The 14843-nt window shown below is 34.8% G+C and overlaps 3 protein-coding genes across 3 annotated transcripts; 2 read left to right on the top strand and 1 right to left on the bottom strand.

The window, feature by feature from the left end:
* Positions 1-58: 58 nt before the first annotated feature.
* LOC105361768 (uncharacterized) lies at positions 59-7655 on the top strand. Its single transcript, XM_011499032.1, has 11 exons — positions 59-211; positions 3851-3965; positions 4186-4289; positions 4531-4602; positions 4685-4785; positions 4891-4994; positions 5103-5341; positions 6352-6527; positions 6900-7074; positions 7153-7352; positions 7490-7655. The coding sequence occupies exons 2-11, from the start codon at positions 3878-3880 to the stop codon at positions 7635-7637; spliced, it is 1407 nt and encodes a 468-aa protein (XP_011497334.1). The 5' UTR covers positions 59-211; positions 3851-3877; the 3' UTR covers positions 7638-7655.
* A 119-nt stretch (positions 7656-7774) lies between these two features.
* RpL18 (ribosomal protein L18) lies at positions 7775-9610 on the bottom strand. Its single transcript, XM_011499031.1, has 4 exons — positions 9510-9610; positions 9284-9370; positions 8580-8786; positions 7775-8105 (listed from the first exon to the last, which is right to left on the bottom strand). The coding sequence occupies exons 1-4, from the start codon at positions 9510-9512 to the stop codon at positions 7836-7838; spliced, it is 567 nt and encodes a 188-aa protein (XP_011497333.1). The 5' UTR covers positions 9513-9610; the 3' UTR covers positions 7775-7835.
* An 82-nt stretch (positions 9611-9692) lies between these two features.
* LOC105361766 (transmembrane protein 209) lies at positions 9693-13638 on the top strand. The gene is made up of 8 exons (XM_011499030.1): positions 9693-9909; positions 10153-10278; positions 10365-10666; positions 10743-11072; positions 11178-11308; positions 12705-13028; positions 13124-13345; positions 13447-13638. Exons 1-8 carry the CDS (start codon positions 9863-9865, stop codon positions 13570-13572), a joined length of 1608 nt encoding a protein of 535 aa, XP_011497332.1. The 5' UTR covers positions 9693-9862; the 3' UTR covers positions 13573-13638.
* The last annotated feature ends 1205 nt before the right edge of the window (positions 13639-14843 follow it).

Raw genomic sequence — 14843 nt, 5'->3', positions numbered from 1 at the left:
ATCACATATTCCAATTGTGATTTATTATTAATTATTATTTATGGAAAATGGAGTATCGCTGGTGCAGTGGTAGGAGAGTCGTTACCTAGGCAACGGTAGTGCAGCAAACATCTAAACGCTTGTGACTGTAAAAGAAAAAACGAAATAAAGAGAAAGAGAAGATCTTGCGTTACAATACCATTTCGAAGCACATTTTTGCAATATTATTTAAGTACGTACTTAAATCATTATGTGTATATATATATATATATATATATATATATATATATATATATATAATATATAATTCCCATTTTTGAAATTGAATACAATTATTGAATTAATTGATTTACATTGCATTGGTATTACAATTTGGACAATCGTGGAATGATGCCTTTATTTCAATAATTTCAATGTAATGTGTCGACTCGAAGTCAATTTGAAAATCACAAGACTAAAGAATTTTAACACTATAATCGTTGTGACGTTTTAATAAGTCCAAATGTACGTTTTAATAGTATACAACTGAAACGTTTGCATGTAAATTTTATTTATGATTTATCCAATATTTCTTTACAATTCGGTCATGCAAATTAATAACAAACGATAAAATGAGAAAAATTCATCATTGATATTCGAATTGCAGATCTCACATTTAACATATTCAATTTCAAATTATGCATTACAATGTTAACATTTAATTCTTAAATAAATCGTACTGTTAGAAAGTTAACATTAACGTTAATTTAGTAAAATGTTTTATAAGTATTTCAATTCTTTATAAATTAGCAATTGACATCTAACTAATTAGATTAAAGATTGAACTCCTTCCAAACTTGAATAAATGCTTGAAAAGGCTCGTTTTTCTTCTTCTTTTTTTTGTTGTCCCTTGTGATTTATTGAAATGTATTATTATGGATAAATAAAAAATACATAAAAACAAAATAATTCTAGAAGAAATATAAATTAAAGTTATGCGCAAACTCTAATTACTAATATTCTTTATTTTATTTATTATTAAAGCATTGGATAGAGGTTAGTAATTTTATAAATTTCTTAACTTGTACTACTTTTAGTGTGTGTGCGTGTGTGTATTATCAATTATGAAATTTTATAAATATGAGCGATTAAATTATTTAAAGTACTTCATCCATTCAAGAGGCATTCAAAATAAAACTACTTTTTTATCATTCCAATGGCCCTGAGCGCTTATGAAACTTATAAATGTAATTATTGCATTGAAAGTATTTCTTAAATTACACGAGCATGTTGCGTTACAATAACGTAGTTTTCACTATCGAATTTATCCACCACTCAGGCTTCGCTTACAACCTTCGTAAAAGTTTGAAAATATTTTGTAATGTTGGATCGGAAAGTGAAGTATATATTATTGTTCTATTAAAGCATTGATAATAGGAAATTTATTTAAATAGTAATGGCCCAGCAAAAAAAAAATGCTTTCACAACAAAGGGATAACAACACCTTACGGTTCCATTTAATTCACAATATTATTTCGCAATGATATTATTAATGCTATTAGGTAACAAAAATATAATCTCGAATATTTGAAAGGTTGTTTTGCACGCTTATTATTATTATTAGTAGTAACAGTAATTGTAAGTCATCCAAAAGAAATACGTTTATTTTTATGAATATGACAAGTTTTGGCATTTAAGAGTCGAGGAAAATCATCGTTACGTTTATTAGTGAAATTCCCTGCGCATCCGAAGGCTTCAAAATTTTCAACTTACGTTATGGCGTCTACCCATATTTTACAACCCACAATATATCGATATAAATATTAACTTCCAATCAATTAATAGTCACAGAAACTAACAAACTCCATACTTTTATACCCTAGGTAAAAATAAAAATTGTTTTTGCGCGAAATCGTAGAACAAAATATTTAATTACTCGGGCACATTGAGGTCCTAAATATTGGTAGGAACATGCATGTTTACATGTACTTGCGAATATTCGCGAATAGGTCGGATGAATAGAATTGTAGGTCGGATTTCTTTTACTAATTGTACTTAAGCATGCCAAATTTATACTCGGATCATGTACAATTATGCATTGCATTTTCTAATAATCAATCCATAATTTGCCAATGTGCTTATAATCTATTTTCTCCCCCCCCCCTACCCCAATGATTTATACAATAACTAGCCGTCTCGGCGATTTCTAAAATTTTCATCTTCTTTTGCGTTACAATGGAACAGCTAATAATCGAGACTTTATATATATATATTTTACTTAAATTACGATTACATGAAATATACACTAAAAAACCGAAACTCAATGCGTTTTTTTTTTTTTTTTTTTTTTTTTTTTTTTTTTTTTTATATATACACGACTAGTATTTTTAATTGCATTTTAAGAAAACTGTCGATAAAAAAAAAACGTAATATTTTTATTGAATACAGAGTGGGAAACTTAATGGTCCGGACTATGGATATAATTAACGATCGCTAATGTCAACGTTCAAATTTAAGGTTGAAATAATTTTCATTGCAAAATCACGTAAAAGGCGCTTCGTTATCCGTATTCGTAAAATCCAATTAAGCGGTTTAATCCCAATAAGCCGTTTCGTGTAATTGTAAATTTCAAGACGAGCTGCACCGCCGAGTACTAAACCGAATAAACTAAGTAATAAAACTAAGTAATGAATGAAAGAAAGGGACAAAGTGAAGAAGAAGTGAAGGTGCGCGAAGCTATTGCAAGTAGCCGAGGGAAAACAAAATGAATCGTCACTCGGCAGGGGCAACCCAAAAAAGTCAAAAGCCTGAGGTTTCTCATGTAATTGGATCACGAAAAAGAATTTTAATTAAAAATCCTCGACGGTGGTGCATAGTGGGAGCATAAGGAACAATTGACGCCGACGAGCACCGGAGGATTCGCTTCTTGCGATACACGCAACGCGTCCTACGACGTTCCACTGCCTCGACGAGACATAAAACAAAGCAAACAAAGCAATAATAAAGTAATATTCAAGAAGCGCACGGAAGAGTTTGCTCTACGACGCTTTACTAGTATTAAAAAGGGGGCGGGGGAGAGGGTGCTGGAATGAGAGAGCGAGTCCGTTCCAGTCGCCGCGTTCTGCCCTCGCGAGTCTCCAGTCCCCGCCTCCCATCACACAAAGAAAAGAAGAAAAAAATGGAAGAAAAAGGCTCGGGTCGTAAACTCGGCAATATCGATAATTATCATCTGTGTCGGATTTTAGATTGACGATGTCTAATAATATGGGGTAGCAACTCGCGTGCACCCACGCTACAATGTACCATCTTCCCTTGTACTTAGTGTCCCCGTCTCCTCTTGCACGATCCCCGCCCCCTCTCGCCACCTAGTCGGTCGGACCTTTTTCTTGCTTTTATTTCATTAGCGTGGGTAAGGTAAGGTACTTGAGGCCTCGCCGCCGTAGTTAATCCGCGATTCTTGCGGAATAAAGCCGAAGGGCGAATTGGATGCTCTGGCCAGTTTTACTTGATTTTGAAAGTTATTTATTTATTTATTTTTTTTTTTTTCATATTGGAGAGACGTCGGCTTTGCGCTTTGCTGATAAGGATGCTCGCACGAAAACGGGTGACTAATTAATTCCAATATCGAAATTACGGGCGACTTACCTGCATCGTTCATTGTTTGACGATAATAATTTCGCGATAAGTGAGACGCCACGTTTAATATAATCTAATCCATCAATTAATCATATATAATTAATTCCCATCCGATATGGCCGACATGATAAAAGTTTCTCTTTGCTATGTTATGTATCTTTGGTTGTAGGGCATTTTAATGCAGCAACGCAGGCTTTTCCTTCCATTATATAAATAATAAAATACAAATAGCGATTGATTATGCATTATTTTAAAGGGCGGTCTGCGTGGAAAAGGACGAAAAATGAGGAAGAACTTGGCGGCGGCATTGCAGACCGACGTGACAACGGACGACGAATGGGAGAAAATACTGAAGCTCCCCGGCTTAATTCGTACGTTATAATAAATAATAATGATAATGATAATGATGATGATAATGATAATACGCTTTTTTGGGCTTACGTGCAAGTGTGCACTTACGCTTATTGGAAAAATCGAAATGTTCACAATCGTAATGTTCACGCACCTCGCGAGATCTTGCCTTGTATTTACAAACAAACGCACTCGTTCGTCGATCAATCTCCTTAATAAAGTCAGCGCTTTAATCATTAGTTGTCGACATCTACTCGGAGTGGAGTGGGCCCTGTACCAGCATGATCAGCGTACTCAAGAGGATCAAGATTGAATTAGGAGATGACAATTTGAATTACGCGACGGTAAGGCTCTTGCGTGCAATTCGTTAGACTGGTCGGCTTGGGAAGAGGCGACGACGTGGCGACTAAAATGGCCAATTCCTAATCTATTATTTACTACGTAAGTTTGCTATATGATGAACGATTAGCTGAATTTATCTCCCACTGTGTGCGATAAATTTCCCATCGCGGTGGTTCGATCGCCGCGTCGTCGATGCCAAATGAAAGTCGAAAGATGAGAGACACCGTATTTTCGAATTTATAGGCCAAGTGCGACAACATCACGTCGCTCTCTCGTTTTCGTGGCAAAAGCGAGCCCGTGTGGATGTTCATACGCGTAAGTCGAGGCTCGCCATGAAATTTATGCAACAAATTGTTAATTGCGTTTTGCGTTTTAAGCCCTTCTCCATTGTCCGCAGGAAGGTAAAATGATTAATTTTATGTTCGGAGCCAATTGCCCGAAACTCGTGGAGCTACTGACTAAGGAGATAAAGAGACTGCATACTAATCATCCGCCAGAGTGAGTTTGGTTATTCCTGCTCCCGTCTCCAATTACACACACGCGCGCGCGGGCACGATAATTAATCGTTTGATATTTATTAAAGCGGATATGCAATTTGTTTAGATACTCGCTGCCCGTGAACGAACTCTGTCCCAAGGAAATAGAGAGAGTGAAAATTTACGAGGAGGCTCGAGCGATCGAAGAGGCCGAACGATGTATTCGTGAAGGTATTATTATTATTCGCCTTTTAATTTCTTCCGTCTATCTATCCCTCCGTCATTAATCATAATCGCCAACGCGTCAAATTAACAAAGTGAGTAATTAATTGGCCGCAGAGGCGATTAATAGAAGGAAATACGAGGCGGAGCTGCAGCACTTGATCGACTCGCTGTGCTACGAGTCTTGCGTCATCCTATTCCCATGGGCTTTGAAAGACGAGGAGGGAAAGATCATCGACAACGACGCCAGTCCAGTATTCGCCGAGCTCATTCATAAATTATCGGGGCTTTACAGAATCGAGCAAACGGTCCAAGTAACGTTTGACGAAGAAAGCTGCGATTACTTGATTAAGGAAGTGAGTTGAAAAAGCCTCCGCGCTGGGCTTCTGGCCATTTTATTATTATTATTATTTTTTTTTTTTTTTTTTTTTTTTTTTTTTGAGATTAAGTTTTAATGCTCTGAACAACAATAATAGCCTAATAGGGCAAACGAAATGTCACATGACAACGTTCCAGTAATTAATTTGGCCATAATTTTCAACGATAATTATACGTTGTTGCTGCTGTTATCATTATTATTATTATCTTTACGAACCTCGACGAATTCATAGACTTCGCTAGTCTTGCAACCTAAAGACTCGTTCATCTTTAATTTAGATGTACACACGCGTATATTTAATCAATTATTATTACATATATGTGTGTGTATATATATATATATATATATATATATATATATATATATGTATTTATTAAAGCTATTTCGCAATGCTTCGCAATTGTAAATATGGCATCTCTTTTTTCTTAATGTTTTACTAGTTTTCTTTGGAAAAACAAAAAAGCTATTAAAATTCAGAAAAAAAGAATGTCTCGATAAGTTATTCAGTATTCGAGGAGTATCTTTAATTATTCATTAATTAATTTTTAAGTTAATTATTATTTTATTTTATTTTTTAAATAATGTCGATCCAATCATATTTTCTGTATTTATTTAAATTTAGATTCATCGTTACCGTAATTATAAATGCAAACGAAATCTAAAGATTCGACTATTAAAACTTTTCGAAACTTTCGGGAGAAAATTCTCAATTTTCTTATATAATTGTTCATAAATATTAGTTATTCTCCAATAAGAAAATAAGTTTTAATACTCTTAAGTTTTTAAGAGCAAACGCTTCTTCATTTGTTAATTAATCCAATTAACAATAACAAGTGTATTTTTAATTTAATTTTATATGTAATATCTGGAGTATTTTTTTTTTGTGACGTAAAATCGAATTATGAAGGATTATTTTACTTAGAAGTTAAGCATTGCTGATAACAAAGTAAATAATAATTATTCGACATTCTATTCGTACTTTGACAGAGCGAATTCGAAATTACGGAATTGACAAAAAAACTGCTATTGGATGGCACCTGTGTATGCTTACGTTTGAAAATTAATAATAAATCGTCGAATAAGGACATAGACACTGATCTGATGGATATCCTGTTTGGAGAACCGGTAATACCACCAACGATCGACGAACTCGCCGAAGGATGGTTGGTAATATCGTCATTTTTATTTCATCAATAGGAAATTATGACTGTGAAAAGCATTCTACTTTCATCTTTATCGATCTATTCTTTATTTTTGTTTATTATCAAATTGAGATAATAATTAGCCATAGAATGATTTTTGTATGATACAAAGATATATAAATACAGGTATTTTAAAGTGTTTGTAAGGTGAGGTCTTTTGCAAATGAAAATATATTATTTCTCATTGATGTACGTAGGTACATACAGTGGATTGACCAAGTGACATTCTTAACCGAGCCATCATCATTTTCCAACATCGTTTTAAATTAATTTTCAATGCTTTATTTCTTCCTTTTTTCTTTTTCATGTCTCTTAACGCTCGCTTTCGTACAGCTTCGTAGAACGTAATTTGCCTTCGTTATCCAATTTGACGAGAGACTCGGCAAGCATGATGTCGAGCGACGATAAACAATTGACTTTAACAACAATTTGGATTCCATTCAATGCAAGAAACAGAGCCGTTGTATTTCGTGCCCTTTTCCCGAAATACATCGAATCAACATATCCAGTAATACATGGCCTTTATTGATTTTGTAATTTGTAAATAATGTAACATTATTATATCGTCCGGTTGTATAATCCTCAGTACATCGATCCTACGTATGTAATCCCAAAAACCTTGTTTAAATACGACAGTCCAAGGCGAAAGGAATTGCAGGTGGTATTAGAAACGTATAAAAGTGAAGTTTTGCATTTTGGAGTTTTTAAGCAGGACAGGCTACCTAAGCCGAAGCTAATTGCAGTGAGCATCGAACAATTTGACAATGAAGTTAAAGAGAAAACGAGGTATTATGATTATTTTTTTTTTTTTTTTTTTTTTTTTTTTTTTGATATTTTGCGACATAAATTAAATGACCGTCAGAAGGTTGATTAAGAGAATCGTGAAATTTTATACTTCGCTGAATAATTGATAAATGTTACAGTTACGAAGTCTTCATCTGCGTTATTCAAAAGCTTAATAACGAAGCTTTTTTATCGTTTGCTGGAATAGGACCCTATCACGTAAGTGAAAATGAGGAGAAAGCTGAGGAAGAGATGGTGCAATATTTTCCCAATGCCAATAAAAATTAAAATTCAAAACAAAGGGAAAAATTGGCTCCACCGGGAAGGAGGAAATGTCAAAATAACATTTTTCTCTCCGTCCAATCGCATTTTCCTTTCTCTCACTTTCTCTTTCGCTCTTTAAAATAATAAAGATATACAACTGCTTATGTAAATACAGATTTTTATTTCCCACAAATTTCACTTACAACCTGCTCTTCCACACTTTTACTTTTTATAACCACAGCTGCGTCTGCGACCTCTTGCTCTCTCAAACTTACGGCCCTTGGAGCGTACCAGTGGTTTTGTGTGCGAGTGCGGTACTCCAGGAGCAGGGCCAAAGTGCTTAACAGCTTCGCGTGCTTTACGAGGTCCTTGTATCAAAACTGTTTTACGACCAGTCGGAGAGCGCAGTGCCAATTGGTCGAAAGTAATGATTTCTCCTCCAGCCTTGAGAATTCGGCCACGGGCCTTCTCGGTCACACGGAGGGCGCAGATCTATCGAAACAATTAGATTAGCTTAAATTAATGCACGAGTCGACGTACATAAATGTAATTTATATAAATATCGATAAAGTATTGCAATCTTTTATAATTTTATTAGAGAAAGTATCTTATCGACCGTAGGTAATCTATTATTTATAAAAAAGTAACTGAATTATAATTTAAAGTGTTTTTATGCGAGCATAGACTTAAAAATTAGACAAAGAAAAAGAATTGAAAAAAACGAAATTACTGAATATATAATTTAAGTCGATAGTTTTAAGATAATACGATTACATAGTTTATTCAAGTAAAAAGTACGATATTTGAAAAATCGCTATTATTAAAAATAAACAATTGCGAGACAAAAATAAAACTCTACGATATATAACATAAAATCAACTTAATTGTTGATATTTCAATTTTTTATACCTCAAAGTTTTCCATAATAGGATATCCACCAATAATAGCTTATAAAGTAATACTTGCCGTTAATTTTGGGACTTCAAAGATTCTGGCATCGTCCGTAACCGTACCTACGATAACGGCGATACAATCTTCGCGTCCTGGCTTCTTCATAAATCTAGTGATGCGAGCCAATGAAATTGGAGGGCGATGAATTCTGCTCATGAACAGCCGCTTCAGAATGATGCGATTAAACTTTGAGCGAGTCCTTCTAGCTAAAAATCTGTATAACTAAAATGACAACGGAATTAATATTAATGAACTAAATGTTGCTTCCTTAAATACCTTAAGGCATTACAAAACTAAAATGTATCAATCATTATAACGATCTCTCTTTTACAAAATAGAAAGATTGAATAGGATGATTGAACTTACTATAGCGAACTTTAAAATTGAAACAGATTTCAGAATGATCTGCCACAGAGTGCAGTTCGCAAATAAGGAAAATACAACAATATCAATAAACTTTCTCTACTAAATCGTTAAACGTATGTACGGGCATAGATACGCGTAGTCGCGTATACGTAAAATTTATTGAAATTATAATACACGAGTGGAAGATTCAGGTTAGTCCACTAACCTACAGATAACCCAAAAAAAGACGAGAAAAAAAGCAACAATAATATTAAGGATACGCGCGTTCACGTAGGCCAAGAACAAAGGACGTAGGACAAACTCTAATATCTAATTATCAACGATAGACTGAGTAATAGGATACATGTACATACCTTCACCAAAAGTCGTAGATAAACGTCCTGCGACTTGGGCTCCGTTCGCCGAACTTTTCGATCATGTTTATGATTGATGTCAATACCCTAAAACGAAAATCACAATTGACAATACGAAAGCATAGTCGGCACTTGCTGCGAGTGCCGTCGAAGATCCTGGATGCTCCCATCAGGCTCTGATTAAATCAGATTTAGCGAGCACGCGCGACATCCGGAGAAGACTCACCATTTTGACGGAATAGGAAGGGACGCGACGTCCAGCTCGGCACGTTGAGGGAATTCGCGTAAGCGAGGTTACTGTGCACACGGCGCATGCGCGCCCTCCTCGAACGGTCTCGTGACAAACGGAAGTGGCCGGCCGAGCGGCGAAGGGGACGGTTGAGAAGGAGAAGGAGGAGGAGGAGATGGAGCCACTGGCGCGAGTACCGCCATTGTTCGAGTACTCCGGTAAGCGAGAGAGTTGTTTACGAGGCCGGTCGATCCTCTGCACCGCGTCCCCTGGAGGCAAAATACCCTAGCGGATTCGGGACGATAATGAGCTATTAATAGATTGATAGTGCACGTCCGGATCGCCAAGACATGGGCGATTTTCATTCGCCGATGCGCTGCATCTCACCGAGTGCACGGTAAATCAATCTCGCTTGTTGTTGTTGGCGTGGGGTTACGTTAACCAAGTACGGGCTTTTCTTCCCTGGATTTCTGTTTTATTTAGCGACAGTTTTCCGCACACTACTTATCACTTCGCTGCGAGGGTTGTTTGTCATTTGGTCGTGTTTACGGATTTTTGTCTTTTCTTTTTTGCGATTTGAGTCGGTGAAGCTGTCTGGCGTACTCCTGCTCCCTCATTGACGTTCGATATTCTGTTGCAGGGTTCTGACGCCGAAGCCACAAGTTGAGCAAACACTGGATGTCCGGCAGATGCAGAAAAAAGCGAAAAATGCAATAACCTTATTTTTCATCAACAGTGTCCTGTTTGGCGTTGTCATTTTTGATATGTAAGTCTTGGCTGTTGGAGGGGACGTGTGCCCTTTTTTTTTCTTAGCGCCGTGATAAATCTTTTGGAACGTGGTCTGAATTTCAGATTTTACGGCGGAATTGCGTATAAGCCATTTTCATGGATCGAGTGGTGCTTAGCGTCGATATTTGGTCTCAATTCCATATATCATTTGATAAAGTACACGATGGCGATGTATGGCTTAAAACCAGTTACATTGACGGTTAAACAAAGAAAGCTTTTAGGAATATCCGACGACGATCCATTGTTTAGAAATGAAGTTCCCGTACAGCAAAAGCCATCAGAGCCCAGCACGCCGCTCAATTTTTCTTGTATGAATCTCAGCAGGCATTCGAGCACCCTCGGCACTTCTGGTTTAAACGAATCGAGTGAGCGCTCTTCTATGTATCATCCGTTTAATATATTTGTTAAAATATTCTCATTTTGTTCTTATTTATATACTAGAGGATTATTCAACTTCTAGTCCATTTTCTAAATACAATACTCCGCTATCTCGTAAGTCAACGTTAAGTCCAAATGCCACTATTAACAAATTACTTAACAGTTCGATGAATACCAGTTTTACTGGAGACGAACTTATACAAGACGAGGCTGAGCTGCAAAATTATTTAAAAGAAGTTACGAAGAAAGAGCGCAAATCATTATCGCATTCTACTAATGTTGATCAGCCATCAAATTTGTTGAGTTCTTTTTGGTCTCATCCGGCGACTCGAAGTCCAGGGGAAGTGTCACCTCTATTAAGACGTTGTGCCTATCAACTGGCACCGACAGTAGGTACGCGTATTCATAATATACATACATAGTTTAATTTAAATCTAGAAATTGCTAATGGAATACCCTATTAACACATATACCATTGCTTCCGTTTTCTTTTTAAAGACAAGTCCAAATCTTCTAGTCCTGGCGTCGAAGAAGGAAACTCTCCGAGAGCATTTGGAGCTCCCGACGTTTGGAGAAAATACCGTATCGATCCTGTCAAAGTCAATCAATGGATAGCTAACTTGCGCATGGTAATTGAAACTAATATATATATATATGCATTTATATATTTCTGTATATAAATAAATACACACACATATGTATCCTGAGAAGATTAGTCGTCGAGACTATCTTGATCATTAAGTCCTCGAATTAGTTCTGGAAAGCATGTTTATAAATTATTCTATTAATATCGATCGCTAATTCGATCGATTACTACGTACAAAAATTTAATACTGACATTTTTTGTATCAAATAGAGAAATAAATTGACATGAATTTCAAGCGTAGCACTAAATATATAATAAAATAGGTAAATTTCCTTATTGCGGAAAATAAATCGAAACATTATACTTATAGTGTGTGCTGATTCAAATCGCTTTTCACCCGAAACTTAATCCGTATAATGACAAAATTGCCATTTAAAGCAATATAAACTAGCCAACGAATATCATTCGTTTGCTTAAAAGTAAATAATTTTATTTAAGTAAATGATTTAAAAAAGTTTCTCCATCCCCGAGATTGCTTAAATTTATTAAGCTAATGCTATTAACGTGAAATAATAACCATAGAAATTCACATTCTATACGAATGCTCTCGTGCGGATAAAAGTTTGCATTATCCGTATGGGCTCTCGATATGAGATTATCATGTACTTCCGGAGCCCATGTTTTCAAAGAAGCGAACCTGCGTCTTAAGCGTCTTAATGATAATATGAATGGCATTATTTCATATTTTGCCTGATAACACAGTACACCACGATATGCTCACGACAACTTAATAACTTCTTCCTTCTCTCCAGGAATGGCAAGTACGTACAATCACTCCTTAGTTACGTTCGTTTCCTCTTTCGTCTCCCGTCCATCGACCTGGAAAGAGCTCGTGATTGTACTTCCTGCAATTTGAGGAGCCCGAGGTTTCCTCGTTATTCTTACTAAATAGCCGTCGTCGTACATTCCCGTTAACGATTGCTTTGCCTTGCCTTGCGCCATCGTAATCATTAGTGGACCGATCAATAAGTGGATCGATATACTTTGTAACGGCATTGCCACGATCTTCTTCTTTTTTTTTTTTTCTTTCAAATGGTTAGAATATCATTGCGGCTTTTGAAAAGTTCTGCGTCAATTATATTTAAGTGTTTAATTAGATGGTATTTTTAATAGGAAATATCGAGAAGCCGAGTACATTAGTACGTCAATAGTTAGTTTGAATATCAAATGAAAATACGATTGGCTAAATTGCCAATGTCACTTATTACATTACTTTCAACGCTTATAATATTATAACATAATAAATCAATTAAATTTTTTATTTATACGAGGCTTACGAAACGCCATATATATGTTGTTACGAAGCTACTTAACGAAATTATATTGATTTGTTGTTGTGCTTTTTTATTTATTGTTTTTGTTTTTGTTTTATTTTCTAGTGGATTAGCAAAACAGTGGTGGAACGAGTCGCGTTAGAAATCGATAATGTCTGCACAAGTTTGATACGACATGGTCTAAGCGACTCTCAGCCAGGAAACGTCGGTCTGGATAAGCTTAGAAAGCTCGCACAATCATTTTCCGTAAGCGTGATACCCACTCTCCCCACTCTGGTCCCTTTCCTCGAGCTGTCCAACAACCAAGACTATTTGGTCAAGAGAATAAAGGCCCTCGCGAAAGGTGGATCTATGAGTGAATTTAAATGGAATAGCGGTGGTTCGCACAATGGAAAAGAATGGGACTCGAATTTACCTACTGACACAGCGGTATCGCTCTGCGAAATAATTCTTATTTAACGCAATAATTATGCTAAGACAATTAATTAAATCCTTGACGTCTCAATAAAATCATTGTCTTTTAGATTATCATGCATTTAGTTTCGACGTACATGGACACTCAGCTTGAAACTCCCTTAAATCAGCCCGACGCTCGGCCTTTTACGTCAAGGTACCTAGCAAAATCAGGATTCGAATTGCCTCGCAATAAAGGTCCGATAATAGTGAATCAATCATTAAATCCACCGCACTATTGTCTCGCTCTATCTGGAGATTCGATGAGTAACGACTATGAAGACATTCCAAGGGTGAGAAAGTCTCATCGTTAACATTTAAAAGTTTCCTATTTAGTGCGCCTCTAGCACGCATATAAAATTAATTATTTTATGAAAATTTTTCTGTATTTCAGGGGAGAAATAACCTGTTTCATACGCTACTGCTTTTCCTTTACATCGCAAAAACTCGAGATCACGGAATGCTTGGTCGCGTTAATCTTGGTATGTCTGGTGTGAATGTTCTTTGGGTGATCGATTGATTAAATTGTACGATTAAAATTTTCATATATCAACTAATTTTCACTAATGGATAAAGACTTTTCGTTCTTTCTTTCATTCTTTCTTCTCTTTTTTCCATTTCTCTCTCTCTCTCTCTCTCTCTCTCTCTCTCTCTCTCTTCCCTAATTTATTCTTATGAAATTATTATTTAAACAAATTCTCAAGCCCTTTTTTTACGAGATGTAAACGACTCTCTTGAACTAAATTGAATATGTACATCATGAAATAACTATTACAATTAAAACGTGCGAATTAAGTATGTAAATGTTTTTCTTTTATGTTTTTTTTTTCTTTTTCTTATAAATCGTACTTCACATGTAAAAATATACATGAATCTGGGATAAATAACTTCAAGAGTCTTCCAATGATAATTGAATAATTGTACAATAATGTTCACCGATATCGTATGTAAAATTCTAAAATGGCTTCATAATATTTTTCATGTAAATAATTTTCATTATAAATTTAAAACATACAAATTTGTAGGTCTTATTTATTTATTTATTTATTTATTATTCTTAATCCTTGCGATAATTTCAAATAGTAACTAAGTCAATAATTACTGATAATTAACAAAAAAAATTTTAAATGAAATAAATTTTGATTTTTAATTAACCAACAATGAAATATCAAATACTAGAAAAATGAACCCAACATTTCATTTAATAATACTATTAATTATTTTTATGTACTTCAAAATATTTGAAAAATTTCAGGTTACATTAAGAGCTTTTAGATAAAATAATTTCTAACGATCAACCAATGATTAATATAATATTAAATAACGTCATTTGTCATTGAATTAGACTCATTTTACATTACAGTTAAAATATCTATAAATTCCACACTTTAATATAATTTGAAGTAAATGTAAGCTATATTTCAAAATTCTTAACGTACTGGCATTTATAATTTTCAGTAGCAATTTTTGTAAAATTCTTCCATAATGATTTATATTTTTATCGGCGATAATTTAAATTATATTTCAATTTTATAGCGTATTGATTTATATTTTTATATATATATATATATATATATATATATATATAAAAAGAAAGTATCGCAGTGTTATGTCCATCACGAATTTGAAGATTTTAAGTGTAACAAATATACAATTTACATTGGCCATCGATGTTTCAACTACTCTCATCCATTCCTATTTCTAATTACGAAATTAGAATTCATCAATTGTTATTATTATTACATACAATTTATAACTATATTATGGCATTTCATCGAGGTTTCTTTCATG

This window comes from Ceratosolen solmsi, unplaced genomic scaffold, assembly GCF_000503995.2.
Source record: "Ceratosolen solmsi marchali unplaced genomic scaffold, CerSol_1.0 scaffold2, whole genome shotgun sequence".
Classification (NCBI taxonomy): Eukaryota; Metazoa; Arthropoda; class Insecta; order Hymenoptera; family Agaonidae; genus Ceratosolen; species Ceratosolen solmsi.
Note: the sequence above shows the minus strand (reverse complement) of the source record. Positions and strands in the feature narration are given on the sequence as shown.